Source organism: Terrapene carolina, unplaced genomic scaffold (genome assembly GCF_002925995.2).
Source record: "Terrapene carolina triunguis isolate 2854851 unplaced genomic scaffold, T_m_triunguis-2.0 Scaffold212, whole genome shotgun sequence".
Lineage (NCBI taxonomy): Eukaryota > Metazoa > Chordata > Testudines > Emydidae > Terrapene > Terrapene triunguis.
The window spans coordinates 6,769,425-6,794,018 of record NW_020664563.1 but is presented as its reverse complement, the minus strand read 5'-3'; the positions used below and the strand labels follow the sequence as shown (position 1 = coordinate 6,794,018).

The 24,594-nt window shown below is 46.0% G+C and overlaps 1 protein-coding gene across 2 annotated transcripts in view; it reads right to left on the bottom strand.

The window, feature by feature from the left end:
* Positions 1-24,594, bottom strand: part of LOC112107375 (retinoic acid receptor RXR-gamma) — a 109,857-nt gene that overhangs the window by 41,128 nt on the left and 44,135 nt on the right. The window contains exon 1 of one of the 2 annotated variants that reach the window (XM_024201042.3): positions 14,816-14,974. The exons of the other annotated variant lie outside the window; for it this stretch is intronic. Coding sequence (XP_024056810.1) covers positions 14,816-14,864 — 49 coding nt within the window. The 5' untranslated portion in view covers positions 14,865-14,974. Of the gene's footprint in view, positions 1-14,815; positions 14,975-24,594 lie in introns of those variants that run through there. 2 annotated transcript variants of the gene reach the window in all.

Below are 24,594 nucleotides of genomic sequence, written 5' to 3'. Positions count from 1 at the left end.
AGAAATCAGACTAAGCAAGAGCTCCCGGTTGTCTACATGGCTGGAGACTATCACTGCTGGTTGGTCAAAAGGAAAATGATGGGGGTCAACCACACGTGAGAGAGCTCTAGACACTGAGCAAGGAACTACCCTTCACGGAACTTTGTGGCTGCTCGGACAGGCTTCTGTGGAGCACACGGCAAAAAGAAAGGTTTGTTTGGACTCCAGCTGCATTGTTTGAGTTACTGTTAATGCACAATGACTTATAGGAACCTGAAGAACGGATGGCTCAAGGAACTACCATTGGCACCCAAAACCCTGTGACCCACTGGTTCTCATCAGCATGGGGTTAGCAGCAACCAAAAGCTGCTGCTATCTATTAGCCTCTTCAGTGGCACCACACTGAAGCATAGGGATGAGATCCTTACCCCACTGAAATCAATGGGAGTTTTGCCCAGTCACAAATTAAGAGAGTAGTCTCACACTTAGGAGTCAGGGGCACGCCTAAGATCTAGTCCCAGCAATACCGCTGATTCACTGTGTGACCCAGAGCAAGTCACTTCACCTCCCTGTGCCTCAGCTTCCTCATCCATAAAATGGAGACAATACTCCTGAGGTGTTTGGCTTTAGCATCTGTAAGGTGCTTTAAGATTCTCAAGTGAAAATGTCGTAATTTGTATCACAGTAAGGTCTAGAGGCCCCAATCAAGATCAGGGCCCCACTGTGCTAGGTGCTGTACAGACACATGGTAGGAGATAGTCCCTGCTCTGAAGAGCTGACAGTCTAAACAGACACAGGAAGCATTATTGCCACCATTTTACAAACAAGGAGCTAAGGCACAGCGAGACTAAATGACATACCCAAGATCACACAACAAGTGGATGGCAGAACCAGGAATTGAACCTAAGTCTCCAGCATCACAGCCCAACCATCTTGTTATGCAAGTATAGCGTGTATAGCATTGTTATGGTGGCAATCACTAGATGGTGCTGTAACACATAGTTTTACACGTTCTTTTTGTTAGCAGGCAAGCAGTGTACCTTCTTTGACAAAACACTGTAGTTGGTTTGCTGATGTGGTTGGTTTGGGGGAGCTGTTGCAAACAGCAAGAGTGTTTGTCATTAGCCTTAACCTCTCTCGCTAGAGTCAATTTTTGGTGCAGATTTCTTTGCTGGGACCTGAGCAATGGGGTTTGGGTGAGAATCCTGAATGAGGGGATGGTCTGTGTGCAGTTTGCGACCACCCCTCTTCCAAGACAGGTGTATGTAGCGTAAATAAAACAAATTACACTAGCAAAGTACTCAGGCTCCACATCCCTGATTTTTCCAACAGGAAACTGATCAACAAGGCCCTGACACTTGTAACAGCTCCACAGAGGGACAGCAGGATTATTCTTATCCTTCAGTTAGCAAAGAGAAAATTTCAGCCTAGAGGGGATGGGGAGAGTCAAGTGGCCCAGCAAGAAGATGACTTGCTGTAGAGACTATGATGTTATTGTGGAGGTGAATAGACACTAAATCCAGGGGAAAAAATCCTCTGCACCAGCAGCAGCCTGGAGGGATTGAAATCTCAGCCTTTCCCGACGACTTTGGTACACATGACATTTAAAATAGGCTAACGTGGTCCCAGAGTCTGTCCGTCAGGTAATGAAACATGACAAGCGAATCCTGGAAATTCTGCCCGACTGCAATGTATCAGTGTGAAGGGGAAGGGCAGGCCATTGGCTGAGCAAAACAAGAATCCCAGCCCCATTGCAGTTTCAGGGAGGGGAAAGAGCTCAGATCTACCTGCCCCAGCTCTCACCCTCCTACAGGAAAGCCTGGCTTAATTTTCATATTTACTGGACTCCAGATTAGATTTGCAGCCACTCACCAAACATAAGGCCTGATTTTCCCTGACGCACGTTGGTTTCACGCTGGTGTAACTCCGCTGACTTCAGTGGGGTGCCTCCTGATTCACACTAGCATCAGAAAAAGATGAACTGAGCCCTTATCCTTCTGTAGCATTTATTAGCTCAGGAATGGCTGGACACAAGTTACAAGAGCAATACGATGATGTTAACTCTTTAGCGTCTGAATACTCTGCAGGAACTCAGCCAGGTATTGCCATGCTGGAAGAGACCACAGATATTCTGGTATCCTGCCTCTGGCAGTGGCCGATACCTGATGAAGGAGAGCCAACGGTGCAATAGTGCACAACATTTCTTCCCATCTCCTGCAGAGATTAGCTGACACTCTGCAGCACGCAGTCTGGTGACCCTGTCTGAGCATGGATAACTACAAATGTGGTTAGCGCGAGCATAAAAGTATCCAGCCCTTTGTAAATGCAGCTCCAATAAGTTCCAGATCCAGGACTGGGTCTGTTTGTTTATTTATTTTCAGTCATTGATCAAATGTTTAAATGCTGAAGTTAAAGGGAGGTGTTGAGTGAGTACTTTGCCTGTCTGGGAAATTACAGCACATTTGTCTGCCTCAGACAGCAACAGTTGGTTTTGAAATTCATGTGTAGATTAAATACATTGCTACAGCAAAAAGATAGGGGCTAGGGGAGGAGATTAGCGATGGCTAAAATCTGCCCTACTGGCAGAAAAATACCTGACAGGAAAGCCAATAAATACTTGATTTTAAACATTTTAATAACATTACAGCTTAAGGCCAGCATGACCTATGGTACCACCTTTACCAGCCAGCTACTGAGACACAGGAAAAGAACAAAAAGCTTTGATTCTCAGGTTTTGTCGGAGGGGAGGGGGCGGGTTTAGCTATTGGTGTGGTGCTGGTGCACCCATGTAAACCGTTTGAACCCGATTTAGGCTGCACCAGTGCAAGTCACGATTTACACCAATGCACTCTACGCTGGGAGTTTGCCGCAACATAGGTGTGCTACACAGGTGACTAATCCTCCATATGGACAAAGCAAAGGTGTCCAAATTCAGTGAGCTAAAAGAGGAGCCCTTATTCACAAGCCACATTCCACCCATCAGAGGGCAGTCACATGTGCACGCTCACTCACACAAATATCAAACGCACCGTGCACCAAAACAAGCATATAATGCAGGGACCCGAGTTAGAACCAATTAAACTGGCCAGGTTTGCACACCTGCCTGCTTCTTGACATGTGTAAAAATATCAGATGCCTCTCTCCCAGCCGCTGAGTTTGTAAATTCTAATCCTTGTTGTTGTCTAGGGACCAGAAACATAAATGGGGATTGCTTCCCAGGCACCTTCAAAGGAGTGAAGCTGCTAAAGGAGACAGATTCAGTCAAATACATGAGCATATGCATATGTGTGCTCAGGGATTCAAAAGTACATGTAAGTGTGAGGGTCTTGATATAAGTGCATGCCAGTGTGTGAGTGGGGGATGGTATGTCTTCTCTATCCCAGAAGAGTCTATAGTAAATGGGAAACTATGGAAATTACAGCACTACAAGTGACAAGTCACTGAAAGCTGAGCACTTGACCAGAGAAACAAGGCTTTTTTAGTCAGGCTGTTGTTGTCAAGTTTGCTTTTGCTAATGTCTATTTAACCATTTAATGTCCAATACCTAATATACTCTTGGGAGAAAGGATGGCTGTGTTAAAGATTCGACTGTCCCTTCAATTAAGTTGTAAAAGCCCATAAGGAACATCTCTGAGACTCTCTAGAAGTCCACCAGTAGGTCTAGGGATGACCAGATTTGCCAGTCCTGATATTTCTAAGGATCTTTTCGGGCTTTCTTTATGTATCATAATGAAGCAAAAAGGGCACAAGCTCTTTTTAAAAAATCATTTGTAGCTTGCTTCTAAGAGACTATATATCTTGGAAATGGTTAATTTCTATGGAGAAAGAGATCCAAGACTTTGCTTCCCAAGACAACTGTGCCTTATCTGACACATAACTAGAAAATATTTACAGCAGGTCTTGATTCTCAAAGGACCAGAAAGTACTAAGAATATCCTTGGAGGTGTGCACAGAAGAATACAGTGGGAAGGTCAAAACAAGAAGAGAGCTTCTCAGACGCAGGAAGTGTGGGAACCTTCCACTGAGTCTACTGCTTAACAAAAGCAACAGAGGGTCCTGTGGCACCTTTAAGACTAACAGAAGTATTGGAGCAGACGCGTCTGATGAAGTGGGCATTCACCCACGAAAGCTTATGCTCCAATACTTCTGTTAGTCTTAAAGGTGCCACAGGACCCTCTGTTGCTTTTTACAGATTCAGACTAACACTGCTACCCCTCTGATACTGCTTGACAGGCATCCACCCTTATGGGAAAGTCTTGTAGAAAAAATAACCAGGATAAAACCAATAGGGTGCTATCAAAATGTAATACAGTTCTATTGAAAGGACTCTAAAAGCTAACTGCAATCCAAGAGGAGTTTTGCCATTGGCCTCAAAATGGCCAGGATTTCATCCATAGAAATTAACAGAAAACAAGACATTTTCTATACGTTTTTATAGCCATCCAACAAAATTCTATAGAAGAGAGAAAATTCTCTATTAAATTCTACAGGATGGTTTTAAAACAATCCTATAGAAAGGTTATTGTTTTTTACACAATCCTACAGGACTAAGGGCAGCATCAATCTCTATGCATCAGCTCTACTATTCAATAAATAATGCATACTTCCCATGACAGATGACCATCGCAGGAGGAAAGTGATGTTATACAGCACCTTCTTTCACACACCCTGGAAATCTGAGTAGATCGTGCAATGGTTAGAAGAAAAAATAAAATAAGCTTGAGGAAAGGAAGACAGTTTCCCCAGGTGGTCGTGCCTGTTTGAGTTGTGGAGATATCTGCATTCTCCTTTGGCACCATTAGAAGTAAAATATGGTGCACTGTTGTGATAAGAATATAGAGGAGCTCACAGCAGCTCTTATGTGTTCCCAACTCCTTCTCTGCTGGGTTTCCCAGCTCAAACCATGCTAACCCTATTTGCTGAGTTGCCTCCGTCTTTTGCCATCTTCCTCTGCTCAGGCCAGAGTTCCTCTCATTTCCCATAGTGTTCCTTTCTCCAGGCTCAGATCTGCACTGTCCCATTGAAAAGACCTGGTCCCCTCCAGCCCATTCCACTCTAAAGTTCAGATCCACTCTGCAGCATCACAGGAGCTGCCCTGCTCAGCCACGTCTCTCCGGCACTCTGAGGATGTCTACACTGCAGCTGGGCATGTGTCTCCCATCACGGGTAGCTGGATTTGTGCTAGCAGTGCGGACATGGCATCTCCAGCTGTGACTCAGGCTATACCACAAGAGCAGCCATGCAGCCAATCAGAACGATCAGCAAATCAAGGATTTCCTGGCCTCTCTCTTCCTTCCCTGGTTTTCACAGTCCCAAAGGTCTCCTCTCCCTGACGCTATACAGTAGCTGCCTTTTATTCATTGGCTGAAGTGGGTGGAGAATAAAATTCAGGAATCCTGCAGGCAGCAGTAACACATTTGGGCTTCGTCCCAGAAAAATGTAGGAGGCTGAGCCCGCCTGTGAATTATAGCACAGTGCCAGCTCTGTTGGAGTTCAGGTTGAGCATCGCTTTTTGTAAAGGTCGCCCGTTCTAAGCACTCTGAAGTCCACATTCTTACTGGGATTGTCTTGAAATTTGCTGTGTCTCATCTTGGTGCAGAGTAGGAATAGCAGACCAAGTTTGGGATAATTTAAGCTGGGGGTTTCCAAGAAACAGCCCTCTCCCCAAATCAGCTGTTTACAAAATCACCTGGTTCTTCTATTTATTTATTTATTGCATGCACCAGGGGCACAAACTGTGGCTCAAATTTTTCCCAAATTTGATCCCAATTGGGGACTGATCTCAGCCAGTGCATGGCACCCACTGCCCTTTTGGGGAAGCAATACTGGAAAAGTCAAAGGGTAAAGATTGTAACTCCAAGTCGGCATGAGCTGAACCGATGCACCTAGACGACTGAAATGCTTATGAGCAGCAGGACTGGGCTCTCTTGAAGCCAGAGGCTTTGCAGGCAGTCTGTTGTGCCAGTAACTGTGTGGCTCAAGGTGACATCCTGTGGGGCGTGAACCTGAACTGACATTTTGAGCACTGCCCTTGGCAGTTTTCAGAGGACGTGTGCTATGCCTTGGCTACCATTGCACTGTGTGGGGGCAGCAATTTCTCACACAAAAGAGTGGAACTCAGAGATTTTAAGGCCAGAGGGGACCGCTCTGATCATCGAGTGAGACCTCCTCCAGAAAACAGGCCAGAGAACCTCACTTAGCAATTCCTGCATCAGGCCGGTCGCTTCTGGTTGGGCAGGAGCATCTTTTCTAGAAAGAACTCCAGTCTTGATTTAAAGGCTTTCACACATGCTCACGAGTCTACCACATCCCTTGGTAAATCATTTGAATGGTTAATTACTCCGTTGCACCTTATTTCCAATCTGAATCTGTCCAGCCACTGCTTCTTGTTATGTCCTGGCCTGCTAGTTACAAGAGGCATCCACTGTTCCGTTACAAATGTGTGGCCACCACCACTTTGAGCTGCAGAGACCAGAGAATTCTTGTCCTTCTGTTCCAAACACCACAACCCTCTAGCACACAAGGTACAAGAGAATCTCTCCTGTGGCTGTAGCATTTGAACGTATATCTATGGCCACTGGAGGTATACGCTATGGAAATCCCATGTTAAAGCATTGATTTTTTTAGAGACTTTTATTGGCATGTGCACCTCCAGCACCACAATGCCCCCTACTGAATCGTTTGCAGCACCGCTGCTTGCAGCGCCTGGGTTTTCCTGGGAGTTTTCCTAGTCAAAGATTGACCTGGCCTAACCCTATTTAACTTGGGAGAGCTGACAAGATTTCAGCCTGAGGCGGCATGGCTGCAGGCCAAGCTAGATGAGTACTTATAAAGGGGACTTTGTGGCAAAGCCAAATAGTTCTCATCTCCGAGCGAGTATGCCAACGAGCATCAGCGGCAAATGAGACAGCCACTGCAGCACCCCTTGGAGCCATATTCTTTATCACATGTATCCTTTTAACAAATAAAAACGTGTACATTTAAAAAACTTTTCCGATCCTCCCAGCCTATACAGTGAGAATGGATGAGTCCATGGAACATCCTTATCACATGAGATGACACCTTGTGTCTAGGAGGACACTTGCAGCAGGACAGCTAATGGAGCGACCCACGTGGCTGATGATTCTTTGAGGCTTTGTTTGCAAATAAGGCAAATTCCTACAATATTGCAGGGATCGATGTGATAAGAGCCTCTGAGGCTGTACCGGATCGCTGAAGTAGAAAAAAACTGTTTTGTTACCAAGCTCAACAATGGACAGGTTTCTTCTGGGTTTTAGTGGGCTTCAGTGATTCCATAGTGAAACCCCAGGGCATCCACCAAGTCAACCCTCACTTCTTCCCTGAGGCAGGGAAATCTGTCCCTCCCCAAACAGAGTTCAAGGACATGTCACGAATTGGAACATCTCCTCTCCTCTGTGTTGGTTATTCCCACTTAGAGAAGAATGGGCCCACAGTATCTTTGGTTTTGAGAAATTAGGGCAATCAGATGTCACGTCTTGGCTCCTGCAATGGTCAGGAAGGATTTCTCACCTCCCCCAGTACCTTTACTACCTGAACTGCAAGTTTTCACAAACAGCTGCCTTAGACAAATCCTCCACATCAGCTGGCCATAAAAAAGATCACAGATTAAGGGCTTTGGAAGAGGACAAAAACAATTGATAAGCCAGGAAATTATGGAAAGACAAAGGTGGTGGCTAGGACACCCCTGGAGGAAAGAACCAAACAACGTAACAAGACAGGCATTGGACTGGGTTCTCCAGAGCAAGAGGTGACAGGGTAGACCCAGGACAACTTGGAAACATACAACAGAAGCAGAAAGGAAACCTATCAACATGACTAGGGAAGAAGCTACGAGTAGGTCTACGCTTATGGTGGTGTGTAGGGTACAGACATGGCATGCCCATATAGCAGGGGTATAAAGAACAGTATAGACGGTGAGGCACAGCTTAGGCAAGTAGAGTAGAGCAGAAGGCCCTACAGGCCTGAACCCCCTGGGTACATACTCCACACAGCTCTCTACATGCCCAAGCAGCGTCCACCTCTGTGCTATTTTTAGCAGTATAGCGTCCCGCTGCCTCCTGGCTACCGGAACCTCTTACTGCCGCATGTAACTACACACCATAGTGAGTTTGGATGCAATCTGACTTTCACTGTGTCATGTAGCTACATGAACCCTCCATGCCACCACAAGTACAGACAAGCTCTAAGACCGCAGCAAGAAACCGGCAAAGAAAGGAAGGCCTGGGTGAAGGCCCGAGGGTCTGCATGGAATAAAGCAAGTTTACCAGGGAATCTCAACGTACATTACCAACATTGACACATTCAGCCTCCCAACCCCCTGGTAGGCAAGTGTCACCATCCTCATCTCACAGGCAGGCAGCTAAGCTTCAGAGAGACAGAGGCAGGCAAGAAAGAGCTGAGGAGGCATCCTGCAGATCTGATGAAGACGTTGATAGCCTGGTGGGAAGGGGACAGGCAGGGAGCAAAGGGGTTACCACTTTTGCTCCTCAGCCTTGGTCAGGAGACTCTGAAACCAGCTGATAGGGGCCCTCAATTCATCACACACTGCTCCTGCGGGCAACATCACTTGGAGGTTCAGGGGGGCCAACTACATCTCATCTACAGCTGGTAGTGACTGGGTAGACAGACACCTCTGGTTTCCTGACTCCCCTGTCTGCCAGGCGGTGTTGCTGGGTTTTAGCCAATGGCTAGCATGGAAACGGCCAGCTTTTGAGACCCCATTTCCACTCTCGCCTGCCAGTCAACCAGCACCTTGCCGACCCTCAGCGCCTTCTCCCTACTCCAATGAGAAACAACTCAAAGGCCCCAGGGGAGAGAGTGCTTAGCCTCTGGCAGGGCTGCTGATGTAGCAGAAGCTGCAAAGAGGCTGACCCAGAGTGAGGGGTCTAGACAGGGAAGAGGAGTTGAGGGACTGAGAGATGAGATGGGTATTGGCAGATTTTGGCAGACAGGAACTCATGGATTTGAGGCAGGCTGTACAGTAAGGCATCTACTCCATAATGTATGCAGATTGCATGCACAATTTGTGCAAATGGGATTGGTAAAAGCTGTACACTGTTTCTGGCTTTTTCCTGCCACTCTCTAGGCAGACTGGAGGTAGATTAGACAGACTCTGTGGGGTTCTATCCAACAGCAGCACATGCAGCAATTCTGACCACTGCAGCTCTCTCTGCATTGCTACCACCTGCCAGCTTTTGAACTAGCTACCTCTGGATGTACTTGCCCAATCTGCCTCTGGAAATCAGCCATTAATGGAGGTGTCCAGCCACATATCCAGCCACCTCTTCACAGTCCCAATTTCTGGCAGATTAGTTTTGAAAATCTGGCTCCTCATGGGACATGCTCACTATTGTCCTTCAGTCTTTGGTATTAATGTAAATATTTGTACGCTAAGCAGTTTTATGGTATTGACTCTCAGGGTGACGGGCAGCTACGAATAAGATCTAAAGTTCGTGGTTTAATAACAATAGTCCCGATTTGATAGTGTTGCTGTGGATTTTTTTCAGAAAGGACAAAACTGCCTGGGCTTAGCAAAGAGTGAAACAAAAGTTCAGGAGAGGACAAGAGCAGTACATAATTTCCATGATATCCTAGTTACACATGCCCTAAATATATCAGGATTACCTTCTTTTTCTGCTTAGCCACTTTGCAATTAGCCTTTCACACCCAATAAGTGGAATTGCACAATAAATGAATTAACTCACAGCCAGAAAAAACTCTGCTTATGGCGGCCAAACAATTGCGTATGCTGCCTGGAGGGAAAGGTGTGCTAACTAACTCTGGATTACAAGTGGTTTGTAAGTGGCTATTTTATTATTAAACATAAAATGCTCACAATAAAATACCTAATGATAAATCATTCATAATATTTCACACTTGCAGTGCGTTTCGCCTTCAAAGACAGTGATTGATTTGCTTATGTATGTAGGCAAAAAATGACATTAAAACAAAGAGATTTCAGGCCAGCAGGGGCAATATGGTGATAATATAGTCTGACCTCCTGCATAACACAGGCTGTACAATTTCGCCCAGTGATTCCTGCATCAACCCCAGGTTGAGCTGGACCCTCTCTTTTAGAAAGACCTCCAATCTTGAGTTAAAGAGTCCAAGCGATGAAGAATGCATCACATCGCTGGGTCAGCTGTTCCACTGGTTAATGACACTCATTGTTAAAAATGTGTGCCTTGCTAGTGTGAATGGAATACAGGTGATATTAAGGGTGAAAGTACATATCAGTAACCTGAGGGTTAAAAAAAACATTACAGGGAGGTGGGAATTATCCCCAAAACAAGCATTGGTAACCCAGGAAATTCAGAGCCACAAGAAATCCAACCATGTTAAGGTCTGGAAATGGCCAATTAGGGCCCCCAAACCACCAGACCTTTGCCTTGTAGTGATACCGTGCAATCATGAGGAAGACATTTTAGTGCTTGTGATCGCAGATTAAACCAATTTTTAAAAATAAATTAGGGTGGTGGTTTTTTTTTCATATTTTCTCTCATGGTGTCGGTGCAGGTAGGGGATATGCGTGGGAGGAAGGGGCTAGTAGCAGTGCCAAGGGCAGTGGGTGGAGACCAAAAATGTGCATGAGGTCTAGAGGGGAAGAGGGTTGTGTGTTGCGGGGAGAACGGGGCTATACAGTATGCAGGGATGGGGACAACGTTCCTGGAGGAGCCCTCAGAATGCAAAGACATCGGCACTCAGGCACTGGACTCCCTAGGCCCCCACTTCACATAACGCCAGTGCCCCTATCAGAGCCCCCCTATCCGCTAGGCCCACATACATCCCTGCGTCCCCATTCCATCTCCCCACTGCATCCAACATAGCTGCTTTATTCTCCCCCCATCCCCACAACACTCTCCTTGCTCCCCCAGTACCAGAAAGCAGCACTGTGGGGAGCCAAGAGGAGCGGGGAAGCAGACATGTGGGGATACTGCAGGGAGGGGGGATGACTAGGGATGTGAGGAGCAGGGCAGAGCAGAGGATCAGGGCTGTGAAGGCGCAGGGTAGATAAGCGGGGAAGTGTGGGGCATCATCCCTATCCCCCATTTGACGGCCACATGCTTCAGAGGAAGCAGAGCCCAGCAGGGGTCCCACACCTCTCAGCCCAACAGCTCATTCAGAGCAGGGCTCCCCTCTGATGGAGCCCAAGAGCCAGAGTATGGCCACGGAACCTTTAAAAAGCTGTGACAATGGGGATTGAGCAATCTGCCAATGAGAACCCCTGACACATCTACAGACCCCCATCACGCCAACTCATTACGACTAATGGAAATGAAGCATGCAAATTAGTTAGGGAAGAAGGACCATGATTGATTAAGCTCCCATGTGACACTGGCCCCCCTTAATTTAAAGGAAAGTTTAGAGTTAACCATTATGTGCAAGTCCTATAGAATTTAATAAACAATAACAACTTACTAAAGCAACCCATACATAACACATTGACCATGTGTGTTTGTATCCCTGTGCGGCTGATCCACAGCAGTTCGCTGCTTGGCCAGCTAATCAACTTGGTCCCTTAGCTCAACTGATAGTAGTCTTTACTGAAGAACTAGAGGGCCAAAGTTTGATCTCTGCTGATGACCAGATCAGGGAGTCCTTCCTTACAGATTCCTACAGCAGCAATATAATTGTCTACTAAATGCTATTGGGTGATACAATTGAAGAGAGAGAATATTGTTTTCTAATAAATCCTAAAGCCCTATTTAATTTCTATACATCCCTATTGATTTCCTCCCTATTAAATTCCATAGGGCTTTCCCATAAGGGTGTGCAAAATATGTAGAATACAACAAACATTACTGACAGATCCTAAAATTGCAGCTTTTACGATTCCCCTGCACACACAAAGCCATTGCTTCCTCTTGGTCCTGAAGCTGAGACAGGGTTCTGGAGAACTTTGCTATGTGTGTTTAAATAAGCAATACTGCCAGCTCTCGTGATTTGATCATGCTTTGCAATATTTGGTGTGTTTCTTAAAGCCCCAACTCCTGAAGTCACATGAATACATAAAAATCTCAGCTTTCATAATAAAAGTTTCTAATCTTCAGAGTGGCAGAGAAGAGCTTAAAAATATGGCTCAAATGGACCCCACAGGTTCCAAAAAAATAAAGAAGAAGGTAAATAAAAAGAATTCCCAACGTATTGTTTCTTTAAAATCATCATTTTAAAGACAATCATGATTCTGCGGAGCTGACTAAGAGTTTTTGAGTGCTCAGGATTGGCAATACAAGTCAGACACAGTCTCTCATTCACAAATTGTCCCAGCAGCCATCCAGGCTCCTACCCAACCATCCGCTCACAGGCAGGGAGAATATGCTGTCAAACAACACGCACGGCTCATTGAGTATTCTCTGAAGTGAATTTGCAGTCACTTATAAAGCTTTCCATTCAATCCCCAACTCCCAAAAGCATTTATCTTTGTGCGGGTCTCTCTCTATGTCAGTGTAGAGTGCCTAACACATTGTGAGAGCTGCTAGAATACAAAGAAATTAATAATTATTAATAATGATATTGAGCGCTGTCAAACCCATTGAGTTAAATTAAGGTGTTATAAAGGCCAATTTCTATTCTATCCTTCAACCACTGCTGAGTTGGCATCACAGTTTATCGTGCCTCAATCGACAGGTGCCTCTCAAAGTGGACAAACAGATGAAATAAACTGGTTTCAGACAATGCTAGTGCTACCTTTTCCCTATCACAATTAAATTCCCTAAAGTATTGAGCTGTTGGTAGGGTGCAAAACACCATTATAATAAAAGCTGCATTGATCTTCGTGGGTGGAACAAAAATATCTCTCTTCTTCCTCAAACAATTTCATTCACCTTTAAAACTCACTAACAACTGTCGCCCCAAACTCCTTGGCAGCAGAAAGCGATGCCCTGGTGGAACTCACTTCAGGAGTAGGGCCCTACCCAGTTTTAAACTTCAGCATTTGTTTTATTCATTTATTTGGCTGTGTCACTGTTCAAAAACAAGGGTGTAATTTTTTTTTTTAATAATGGGAAAAGTATGGGTTCCCCGTCCCACAACTCAGAAATGGATTTTATTCTGATTTTCCAAACAAATTTCCCCTTTCTGCCAAAACCAAATCATAGAAAAATTCAGACTGAAAGGGGAATGTTTTGGGCAAGTTAAGGGTGTGTGAAAACAAGGAGACATCATCATCAGCTAGTGTAAAGTGATATGGAGCTATTGACTTCAGTGGAGCTGTAAGCTGGCCCGAGAAGACAAAAAAAGGTTTGCTACTTCAACTTGCGAGCCTTGACACTAGCTCATATAACTCTGCTAGCTGAGAAATCAATGCTATGCATTGCTATATAGACACCTCATAGGTGCCCTCAAAGTATGGTTTGGAATCATTTACAGACTTAAGGTACATGTTTGGAGAATTACCCTGCATTAGCAATAATTTGCATACTTATGTTAAATGTTCACAACATAATCTACACTTTCACTTTGTCACTTAATTGCTGATTTTTTTTAAGCAGTCACTAGGAAAGTTTAAGTGTGAGAAATGCTAAATATAAATATTGGAAGAGCCAAATGAAAACCTCTCCAGAGCTTTGTATAATGGAACACAGTGGTCCCCGGCCCCCTAACCACCTCCCATCTAGCCAAGACCCTCTCCCATTTAACTCAGATACCTCTTCCCAATGTCTCTATGAAACTCAGATGCCAGGCTGAGAATCCATGGTACAACATATCAGTACATTCAACCCATTAATGGCAATATCTTCAAAAAGTGCCCAATATTTTTGGGCACATGCCCAATTTGAGATGCCTGCTGCATTGATTTTTGTGGGTGTCACAAAAATACCCCCCAAAAACATTCATTCATGCATACACTTGAGTGCCCAATTTGAGTCACAATGGATCTGATCCACTATTACTCTGCTCTGCGTATGGTCATTTACTCTAATGCGAAGCAGGTGTAACACACAAATATACTGATCTGGCAGCATTTTATACCCACTCTGCACTAGTATAAGTGCCTGCACCAACTGCAGGGCAAAAATGAATTGGGCCCATTGTGTCTTACGTTTGGCACCCAAACTGAGCGGCTACAGCTGAAAGCTGTCCTTCATCTCCTTCGCTCACACACACAGAATAACAAAAATGATCAACCTCAAGAAATTCAAAGTCTATAGTCCCTGCAAGAGTTCTGATTCCTGCAGCTCAGAGTTTCCCATTGGCATGAGGCATATCATGGTGCATCACAAATTATAACCAAAGTCCATTGCAGACACCTGCCTCACTTCGCTTGAAGTCCCATTTTGCTACATTTGTCAATGTGTCAGACTATTATTTATCAGTGTCCAGGGGGTGGGGGCAGTTGCGCTGGACAGAAAAGAGAATGTTCTCTACAGGGTTTTTTGAAGAAAAACTGCTGTATTAAAATCATTTGTTTCCTCCAAAAACACAAACAGGTAAAGAAGTCCAATTAGAAAGATAATTATGTGATATTATCCTATTGTTTTGATTAATATCCACCATTCACAGAACACACAAATAAGTACATGCATCTTTCAAATGTCTTGTCCAACCTATGCCAAACTTTAGAGAAAAATTCCTCTCTGGCTTGGATGAAGCATGCATAATTTCTAGGCAGACTAGTTCAGTTGTGGTGCAGTTGATGGGGTTCATAATAATAAGACAGTTTCACTCTCAAGCATGTAGAGACCATTGTAAAGTTACGGCTATCTAGAAGCTAGGTAAATGCTTTAATACTTCCCATTCACGTACTCTGGCAATTTAAACGGTCTGTCTATCTAACCCAGAAGGCTAAGATTGCAAGTGCAAGTGTAATACTTACTGCCAAAGCCAGCAGGAAACTTAATGAAGTGAGGATAATTCCCATACATGTTTAATCTTCAGTTCATCCCTTTCTTTTTTTTAATACAACTGCCTCTCCTCCGACTTCAAAGATCCTTAATATTCAGCACGGTCTGCCAAGCTTGGGGCAGTGCTCTGTGATACCATGGAATCTCTGACAATGCCAGGGCAGCTGCCTCCTCGAGACTAGAAGAGATCCTCGAGACGAGAGACTTCATAGTATCTTCAAGACGGTAGCAGCTGCCGTCTGTAATTTGGCATACTGTTGTTCTGCTGCTTTCCGATTCAGCTCAGGGCTGGGCTTCCGCACTCAGCTGTTACAGCTCCCTGCAAATTCACACTGCACTATCCTGGTGGCATAATCTACCAGCTAAGAGAACAATCGATGTATGACAGCACCGGTATAGGTCAGAAATTCAAGGGGAAGGGGAATGAAATTGTTTGGGGGGTTGTGGTTTTTTGCACCAATGAAAATGTGATGAAGGTTATTGTAACTACTATTATTATTATTTATTTACAGTAGCACCTGCTTTGTGGAAGATGCTTTCAAAACACTTGGGAAGGAACAATCCCTGCTTTAACGAGATTGCACTCCGCAGACAGATGGACAGACAAGTACACACAGGTTAGGGGATGGGGAATAATGCATTTCCTCCCCCAAAATTTCAAACAGTTTGATACATATAGGATTATAATTGTGACAGGGAAAAGGTCACACTCACGGTATCGGAAACTAAAGTTCCTACAGTCCATCCATCCATTGGGTGCCCATCATAATGGACTCAAGGTGCTAGACACTAGAATGCTAGAATTTGGATTTATGTAGCACTGTAAGGTTTTTCAAACAGGTTTTACAAAGCAATTATTTATTTATTTTGGATGGGGTTTTCATAGGGGCCTAACGATGTTAGGAATCCAACTCCTACTGAAATTCAATGGAATTTGTGTGGGTAACTCCTTTACACACCTTTGAAAACCCTGGCCTTGTTTATTTGCAATCAGTGGCTCCGACACTGTGCAAAGCTCTGCCCATTCACAAACCCTGCCTCAACGTGCTTACAATCTAAGAAGCCAAGCAACACAGAAAGAGTGAGTGATGCAATATTTATATGTAGGGCCCTACCAAATTCACGGTCCATTTGGGTCAATTTCACAGTCATGGGATTTTAAAAATCATAAATTTTATGATTTCAGCAATTTAAATCTGAAATTTCACAGTGCTGTAATAGTAGGGATCCTGACCCAAAAAGGAGTTGTGAGGGGGTCACAAGATTATTATGTGTGGGGGGAGGGGATTGCGGTACTGCTACCCTTACTTCTGCACTGCTGCTGGCGGCAGTGCTGCCTTCAGAGCTGGGCAGCTGGAGAGGGGTGGCTGTTGGCCAGGAGCCCAGCTCTGAAGGCAGAGCCACCAGCAGCAGCAGCGCAGAAGTAAGGATGGCCTGGTATGGTATTGCCACCCTTACTTCTGTGCTGCTGCTGGTGAGCCACCGCTCTCCAGCCACCAGCCACCGCTCTCTGGCCACCCATCTCTGAAGGCAGTGCAGAAGTAAGGGTGGCAATACCATGACCCCCCTAAAATACCTTGCAACTCCCTTTTGGGTCAGGACCCCCAATTTGAGAAATGCTGGTCTCTCCCATGAAATCTGTATAGTATAGGGTGAAAGCACACAAAAGACCAGATTTCACAGTCCGTGATGCATTTTTCATGGCCGTGAATTTGGTAGGGCCCTATTTATACATATTATACAGCATGTGTTAAGTCTATATCTGCTATGCCCAACTGCCCCTTAGCACAGCCATTTCCAAATTCTAGTAGGCATCCCAGCGGAGGGTGCTGAAGACGGGGTCTGAAGGAGCAGGAGGTAGTAGAAGCAGCAGATGAGCGAGCCGTCATGGCTGGCAGAGTGGAGCAGGCCAGGGTGATGTGTTAGGAGACATAAGCAAGGAGGGATAGAGCTGTGGAGGGCTGTGAAGGCAAAGGCAAGAAGTTGGAATTTGAGGCAATGATACAAGAAAGTGCCAGTGGAGAGATTCTAAGACAGGGTAGGGGTGGCGTGTGAACTGGCCAGAGTGATGGGATAGGAAGGGGATCTTAGATGGTGGTGCAAATGAACTAGTGGTGGGGTGGGTGCGGGGCAGGCCAGAGGGGAGAAGGGCTGGATATGATGAGGAGGTTGAGGAAGAGGTTGGGCACGTGTTTTAACTGTATGGCTAGGAGGAAAAGCTCAGATGCTGGGACTATTATGGAAGAAGCAGCAGTAAGCTCTAAAGGTAGCTTGGATGCATGGGTCAAGCAAGGCATCAAAGATGGCTCTCAGGCTATAGGTCTGAGTGATGGCAGAGTTGTTTGTAGCGGCAGGAACTGTGCGGGAGAGAAGAGGGCTTGGGATAATTCAGTTCAGGCCATGTTGCTAGCAAGTGATCTGACAAATGTCAAAGACAGGCTGGGCAGCAGGATTGCACGGAGGGTGGAGAAGTAGATTTGCAGGGTTTCAGTACAAGGATGGTAGCTGAAGCTGCAAGCAGATGAGATCACCCAAGGAATGGAAAGAAAGAAAGAAGAGGGGGCCAAGAACAGAGCCTGGTGGGATAAATCAATGAGCAAATGGATTAAATCAAAGCTGCATGACCTTTCGGACATCATGGACCATGCTGGCTACTTGCCAGCAGCCGTAGGGCTGCAACACGGTTACAGACAGATTAAGTTCATCAGTCTACCTTTCCCCTCCCCAGAGAGTAAATGAACCGTGTACAATAGAAAGGAACACAAGGAGCCAGCTCCTCAGCTCGTTGACTTCAATGGCACGGCACTCCAGGAGTCCCTGGCTTCTCTCGCTCCTTGGATTCTAGAGATGGGCAGAACAGATCTAATTCTTGGATGAAGGATGAGATCCCTATGAGGGTAGCCCTGGCAGAGGGAGGGAGGCAAGGGGGTGCAGTGGACTAATGCACTGGCTTCTGATCACTGGTGGCCCTTGTTCAAATCCTGACAAGGGAAGAGAGGTAACAGGACGTTAGCTATTGGGGGATTTATAGGTGGGCTGAGGTACTGAGACAAGCTGACTTGTGTGCGGTACCTTAGTAGAACAGAATGTAGGATGAGCGCAAGTGTTGATAGGGGCATGATGAATCTGGACCCACGTACCTACTTCTAAAAACAAGCATAGTACAGGCAAGCCAGGCGGGTCAGCAAACAGCACTGCCCCCATCAGGGAAACACATCTTTGGTCACATAGAGTTCCAAGCCAGGAGGCACCCCCAGCTCGTCTGGTCTGACCTCCTGTGTTTCATAGGCCACCCAGCCAACCACCGGAAGAAGATCAAAGGATTAGAATCCTCAGGAGACTAAACTATGGTGAGTCACGGCCAGAGAACAGGAGGGACTGAGGTGCACCAGGGCCCGAGGCCCTCTGGTAGTCAGGAAGAAATGAACCCCACCTAATGTGACACCCTTTGGCCAGCTCTGTAATCAGCGGTGATGGGCACAGCCCTGCCTGACTGGAGAAGGGGTTGTTATGATGCCAGACGGACAGAAAGAGGAAGAGAACAATGGGAAGGAAGGGAAGCCTTGAGTGCCCTGGGTGCAGCTCACAGTCCAGTGCTATGGGTTCACCTCACCAGGGCTCAGCCAGGAGAGCTAGTAGCTACACTGCTTGACCCTGCGGATGCTGCGCGGGGAGACTGCGGAGGAAGGAACACTTGACATGCAAGCAATAGTGAGGGAGAAGTTAATAATATGCAAACTAGACTCGGGCAGACCTGGTGCTGTCAGCCCTGAGGCGTTCTGCAGGCAGGAGAGGGAAAGGTTACTCTTCGCAGTTCTAGTTCTTCCACAGCCCGCAGACAGCCCCAGACCCCAGTGTCTCCTTTAGCCTTAACCAGAGAGTTTAGAGAAACCCTTTTTAAAAAGAAAACACTGGCATCCTGGCCCTGTGTACTCTGTGCGCGGCAGCATCTATTGGTGTGTCTCTTTGGGTATGTGGCGGTGTGTGCGTTTCAGCAGGTATCAGCCAATGCCTGTACGTAACTGTGTGTGTCTGGAAGTGCAGGTGTGTCTGTGTTTGCAAGTGTGCCACTGTGTTGCAGAACAACAAAGGGCTACTGAGATGAGCATTTGGAGCAAAAGGTGTAGCTGAAGATAGAATCCGTGCAAAATACTAATCCTACTAGATCTATTCTAGCTGAGTGGAGTCTATGCTATGGAATAGAAAATTGTATTCTGCACAGGTTCTATTGAATGCAAAAACATGTAATTCCAACATTAAATCTGAGAAAAACACACACAGAGACAGACAGAACATTTTTTAAAAATCAAGATTTTCAACAATACATCAGCAGTCCCATGGCCTCCTTCTACAGCCTGTTTATTTTATTGTATGTATGTAGCAACATAAATGACAATATAATACGGTTAGCTTTCAGTAGGGGGGGGGAAACACAAGTATAGGCCTGCTTAAGTGTTTTGCTGTATCGGGGCTATAAAGTGCCACTTGTGTGAAATGCAGACAAGTAAAGGTTCAATATTTCAGAAGAGAGTACATCTGTGTATACGACAGCATTATATTCTATCCCATTCTATACAGAAACTAACATTGTGATGTTTTTAACCAGCACCAAGCTGCTCACAAGAAAGGTCTTTCTCCTGAACGCCTATAGCTTGTAAGGCACCCAGGAACATGGATATGTCATTATTCCATTTTGGTATGTACTGCTTTGCCTTGTCTCTACTGAATTTTATCTGCTATCATGATGCACTATTTCCTAGCATGGTTCGGTGCTTTGGAGTCCCTGCATCTTCTCCAGTTTTGACTAACCTAACTGATGTTGGGTCATCAGTGAGGATACGATTCTGTCATGGAGGTCACAGGTCCGCGAGTTCAGGCTTCAGCCCTGGGCAGCAGGGCTTAGGGAGGAAGCACCACCTCCACCCCTTGACTCACCTCAATGGGCCACCCAGCCCATGGGTCAGTGTCAACGGCGCCGCGTTACACTGGAATACTTTATTGTTAAATTGTTACACATTTGTTTGCTGCTGTGACCATATCCTGATTTTTGTACATTTTTACCATGACTGTTCTGTGAATTTTGCCTAGTTTTACCGTGACAAAATCATCTCCATAGTCATCAGCAAGTTTCGCTACCTTATTGCTCATCCTTTTGTCCACATCATTGACAAGTATCTTAAACACCACTGGTCCTAGTGCAGAACCTTAGGCACCCCCAGGGTTGTTCTTCAGCATTTACCGCCGCTTTCCATGCTGAGCATTGACCCTGTTCTCTGTCTGGTAAGTGCCAGTCCAGGCTTGTACAGAGGAAGCCTTCGTAGCAGACCAGCAAGCTCTACTTCTTTGGCAACTTGGCCTCCAACTCTTTCCCTCTCCCCCCTATTTCAATGGCCCTTTCTTACTAGGAGGGGCTAGGCTGGGGGAAATGGGTAGAAGGAGACAGAGAGAGTTGCTGGCCAAGTTGCCAAAGAAATGGAGGTTGAAGGTGGGGCTGGTTGAAAAATCTTCCAGCTAAACTTTATTTGCACAGAAATTTGGGTTTTTCAACTGAAACTATTTTGGGGGGGCTGAAAAGCACCTGCTCTCTGAAAAATTTCCATTTTTCATCAAACCTGAACATCCAATTCTCAGCCAAAAAGCAAAAAATGTGGGTGTTCACTTGCTGAAAACAGAAACAAAAATTAGTGTGGGGGGGAGGGAGGTTCAACAAAAAAATCAACATTTTCCGTGGGAAAACTACTAACCAACCTATTTTCCAACCAGCTCTACTTTCAGGTCTGCTCTAGAGGCAGGCGCTCCCTCTGCCAAAGCTGCTATGGTTTGTCAGAACGCAGCCTGCGTCTGACATGCTATAGGAAATACATCAGACTGCCACTGATTTAGGGACCATACAATTCCACCTACTGATTTCTGCACAGAACCCATCTAATGGGCACGGGGGCAGTTAGCTACAGTGCCGATGCACTTCCTGCTGCACCACCGGAAGGCTTCTAGCCTCATATTTCTCCTGTACAAATAACACCACAAATGCTTCTGTGGGTGAGAGAATTTAACCTTGCTAAGGTCCAAGTTAATTTTGTACATCTGCCTGTGACTCGGAGAACTGGGTGTGTGCTATGTGAGTGGCTCTGTGTTAGAACTGGAAACAAGTCTGCTGTGAAACTGGGAAGCATGTGAGGGCACTTGGCTACTGCAAAGTCTAGGTGGTGAAGAGTACAAGTCGAGGTTGGATTTTAACAGGACTTGAACGGGGTTACCTTGCTTTGGAGAGGTTGCACGAGAACTGTGCCAATTTTTAGTAGTCAAATTGATTTTTAGTGCTTGCATGAGATCTGGGCAACATTAACTTTAAGTTAATGAAGCTTTAGTGGGGAATTACATTATTGACCAGCCTTGAGCAAAGAGGCTGATCTAGCCAAGCCTTTCTTTTGCTCAGAGTCTGGAAAGAAGGAGAGAGAGCAGAAAACAAAACAACTCTGAGCTCCTTAAAAAGGCGGAAGGACCAAAGTAGTAAGTGGATTACTTTATTGATTTTTAGTGGATCTAGGTTAGCATCTGTCTGCTTAGTTACACACATTCTCTCTCCCACACACACACACACACGAAAGCCAGGAGAAATGCATCTCAAGATATTATTATATACTAAGGCCAATATTTTCAGTCTTTAGTGCTCAAAGCCGCCTGTCAGTTCATATTTAGGTACCAGTTAGTTCAATGGAAGCTGCAGATTATCAGCACCACGAAATAATCGGGCCACTTATTTAGGTGCTTGAGCAAGTTTGAACAGACTGGCCTACATCAGTCAGTGGAGGTTTTGAGAACAGCAGCATGGGTGATCTAATCTAAGTTGGCCTGACCTGCATTAAATACCCCGCTAACACTGCCCCCCCCGCCCCCCACAGCTGCCTTCCCCTGCTTTTCCTTGCCCCCTATGACAAAGGGGTGTTAACGGGCCATTTCACCTTGGATGGTCCATTGAGATATGAGTTAACTAATTATGCTAAACAATCTGTTCCACCTGCTATTTAGCTGTGACACTGAGTACATTTCCCAGGCCCAAGGAAGAGCTTTGTATAAGCTGGGAAGCTTGCCTCTCTCCCCAATAGAAGTTGGTCCAATAAAAGATCTTACCTCCCCCACCTGGTCTCTCTGCATTAAATAACAAATACTCCAGTATTCTGCAGAGATAGCCCCAAATGCCGTAGTGACACTTCTCGAAGAAACAGCACAAAGAGCTATTGCTGCAGAATAGTGTCACTTTTGTTCGTTTGTTTGTTTTTTTAGTAAAGATGAAGATTCAGGCTCCATCATCAACATCCAGGAAAAGCAAAACCAAAACACTGATCCCAACCTGCAGCCAGTGAAGCTTGCTGTTCCAGTCTTGCAGCCACAAGAGTTCACTGACTTCAGAGCAGCAATGCTGATTAGCATCAGCTGAGGATCTGTAAGAAATCTGGCTCTGAAGTTTGCAGCTCGGGCCCATGTCTAGCTCCGATCCAGGGGATGCTCAAGGCCTCATAATTTTGAGGCAGATATAGCGTGTCTGATTCTCCACTCAACTCTACCAGTTGTAAGTCAGTGTAATTGAGCAGAACATTAGACCCAATGAGTTCCACGAAGTTATTCAAACAAGACCTTTAAAGACCTTGGAACAAGACCTTTAAAAACAGAGACAAACATCCTATCCCACCGCCTTGAAAGCTAGGGATTCGGATAAAGTGTCATCCGTATGCCATCCAACCTGGGTTTGGTTTCCCAAAACCAGAATCTAATTGAGGAGTTTCTGAAGAATTCAAAAAAAAAAAAGATCTGACCTCCCCATCCCATCTCTTCTTAAAGAGAGTGGTCCTGTGTGAGTTCATGGAGCTTTTCTAGTGCCTTTGGTGAGAAATATCACATCCCATCAGTGGCTCTACCAGATTCCTCATAAATGCAAATACCCTTCCAGGCAGCTGGCCAATTACAAGAGCCTTTGGGAGGAAATGTGGCGTGGAACATATTGCTTATTTTTATAAGTGGGCTCTATCTTAGACAGTTATAGCACCCCCAACCCTCGTCATAGCCCCTCACAATCTTTAACGGGTTTATCCTCGCAACACCCCTGTGAGGGAGGGCAGTGCTCTGATCCCCAATGTACAAATGGGGAACTGAGGCACACAGCAAGTAAGTGACATGCCCAAGGTCACAAAGGAAATGAACCCGTCACCCAAGTCCCAGGCAGTGAGCTAACCACTGGACCATCCTTCCCCTCACTCAACCTTCTCTCTTTGTTCTGTTGCTTTCCCATTCAGAGCTCACCCTGCTGCACCCTTGGGAGTGGGGAGGGGAAATTATAAAAGCCAAAGCTGTAATTACTGCCCCCAGGAAGATGGGGGAGGAAAGGAAGCCAGCATGCTACCCGCTCCTCGACTCCTCAACCCAGGCTTGCCCTTTACCTCACCACTGCCTCATTGAGAGAGATAACTGTTGACATCAAGCTAATGAAATTAGCCCCCCCCCCCAGCTAATGCAATTACCAACCACAACATGTTCAAACAACAGCCTCACGAATACACCTGTAAACAAAGCCGCCCCCTTCCTCCCAGTACCCTCACCCCACCTCCCTGTCCACCTCAACCGCAAGCCCACACTGGGCCTGGTAATCCTGCGACATAAAGCTCCTCCTAAGTACGCAGAGCCAAGGACCCACTAGAAGCACTGAACTAAAAACAAGGCCCAGGAGAGACCCTGGGTAGTTCCTACCTTGCAGAACGCACCAGCCCGCGCAGGCAGAAGCGGACACTGAGGGGAGATAATTCCAAGTCCATTTAAACATCACGGGACCTTCAATTCCTCCCTTCATAATGAGGCCCTGGACACTAATCAGCAGTGTCACTGAATCCTCTTATGTCTGCCTAAGTATTTCCAGCAGCTTTACCCATTGTGTGTCCAGCTGCCAGGGAATTACCTACTCAATCAGACACAGTTGGCGGTAGGAGGTTATTTTGACACACACTCAGCTAAGGGACACCCTAGCTGGTTTTTTTTACATCTCCATCTGAAGCCTCAGGGATGTGCCACAGCTAGAGATGGGACACAGGGCAGGGAGGGCCGGGGCTCTGAGGTGGCACCAAGCGTCCTTTCTCTTGGGTGCTTGGCTAGCTGATTCTTGCTCACGTGCTCAGGGTCTAACTGGTAGCTACGTGTGGGGTGGGGAAAGGGATTTTCCCCCAGGTCAGATTGGCAGTGACCTTGGGGGGGGAGGGTCGCTTTCCTCTGTAGTGTGTGGGTTGCTCTGGTATCATGCACTTAGGGCTTGTCTACACTTAAAATGCTACAGCAGCACAGCTGCTGTAGCCTATGGATGAAGATGCTACCTATGCCAATGGGAGGGGTTCTCGGGCCAGCGTAAATAATCTACCTCCTGGGAGAAGGTAGCTAGGTCGACAGGAGAATTCTCCTAGCGCGGTCTACACTGGGGGTTAGGTCGGCTTAACTGTGTTGCTTGGCAGTGTGGATTTTTCACACTCCTGAGCGATGTTGTTATACCAGCCTAGTTTCCTTGTGTAGGCCAGCCCTCAGTCATTCGTCTGTCATTGCGGGATGCCTCGGGCACTGGCACACCTCAGTCCTGCCTGTTCTCTGCCTGGGGCATGTAGTAGTCTAGTTTCCATGGGGCTGGAATACTTTAGTCTCTTTTAGGTAGGGTTACCATATCTATTAAATAAAAAAAGAGGACCCTCCACGGGCCCTGGCCCCGCCCATTTCCCCA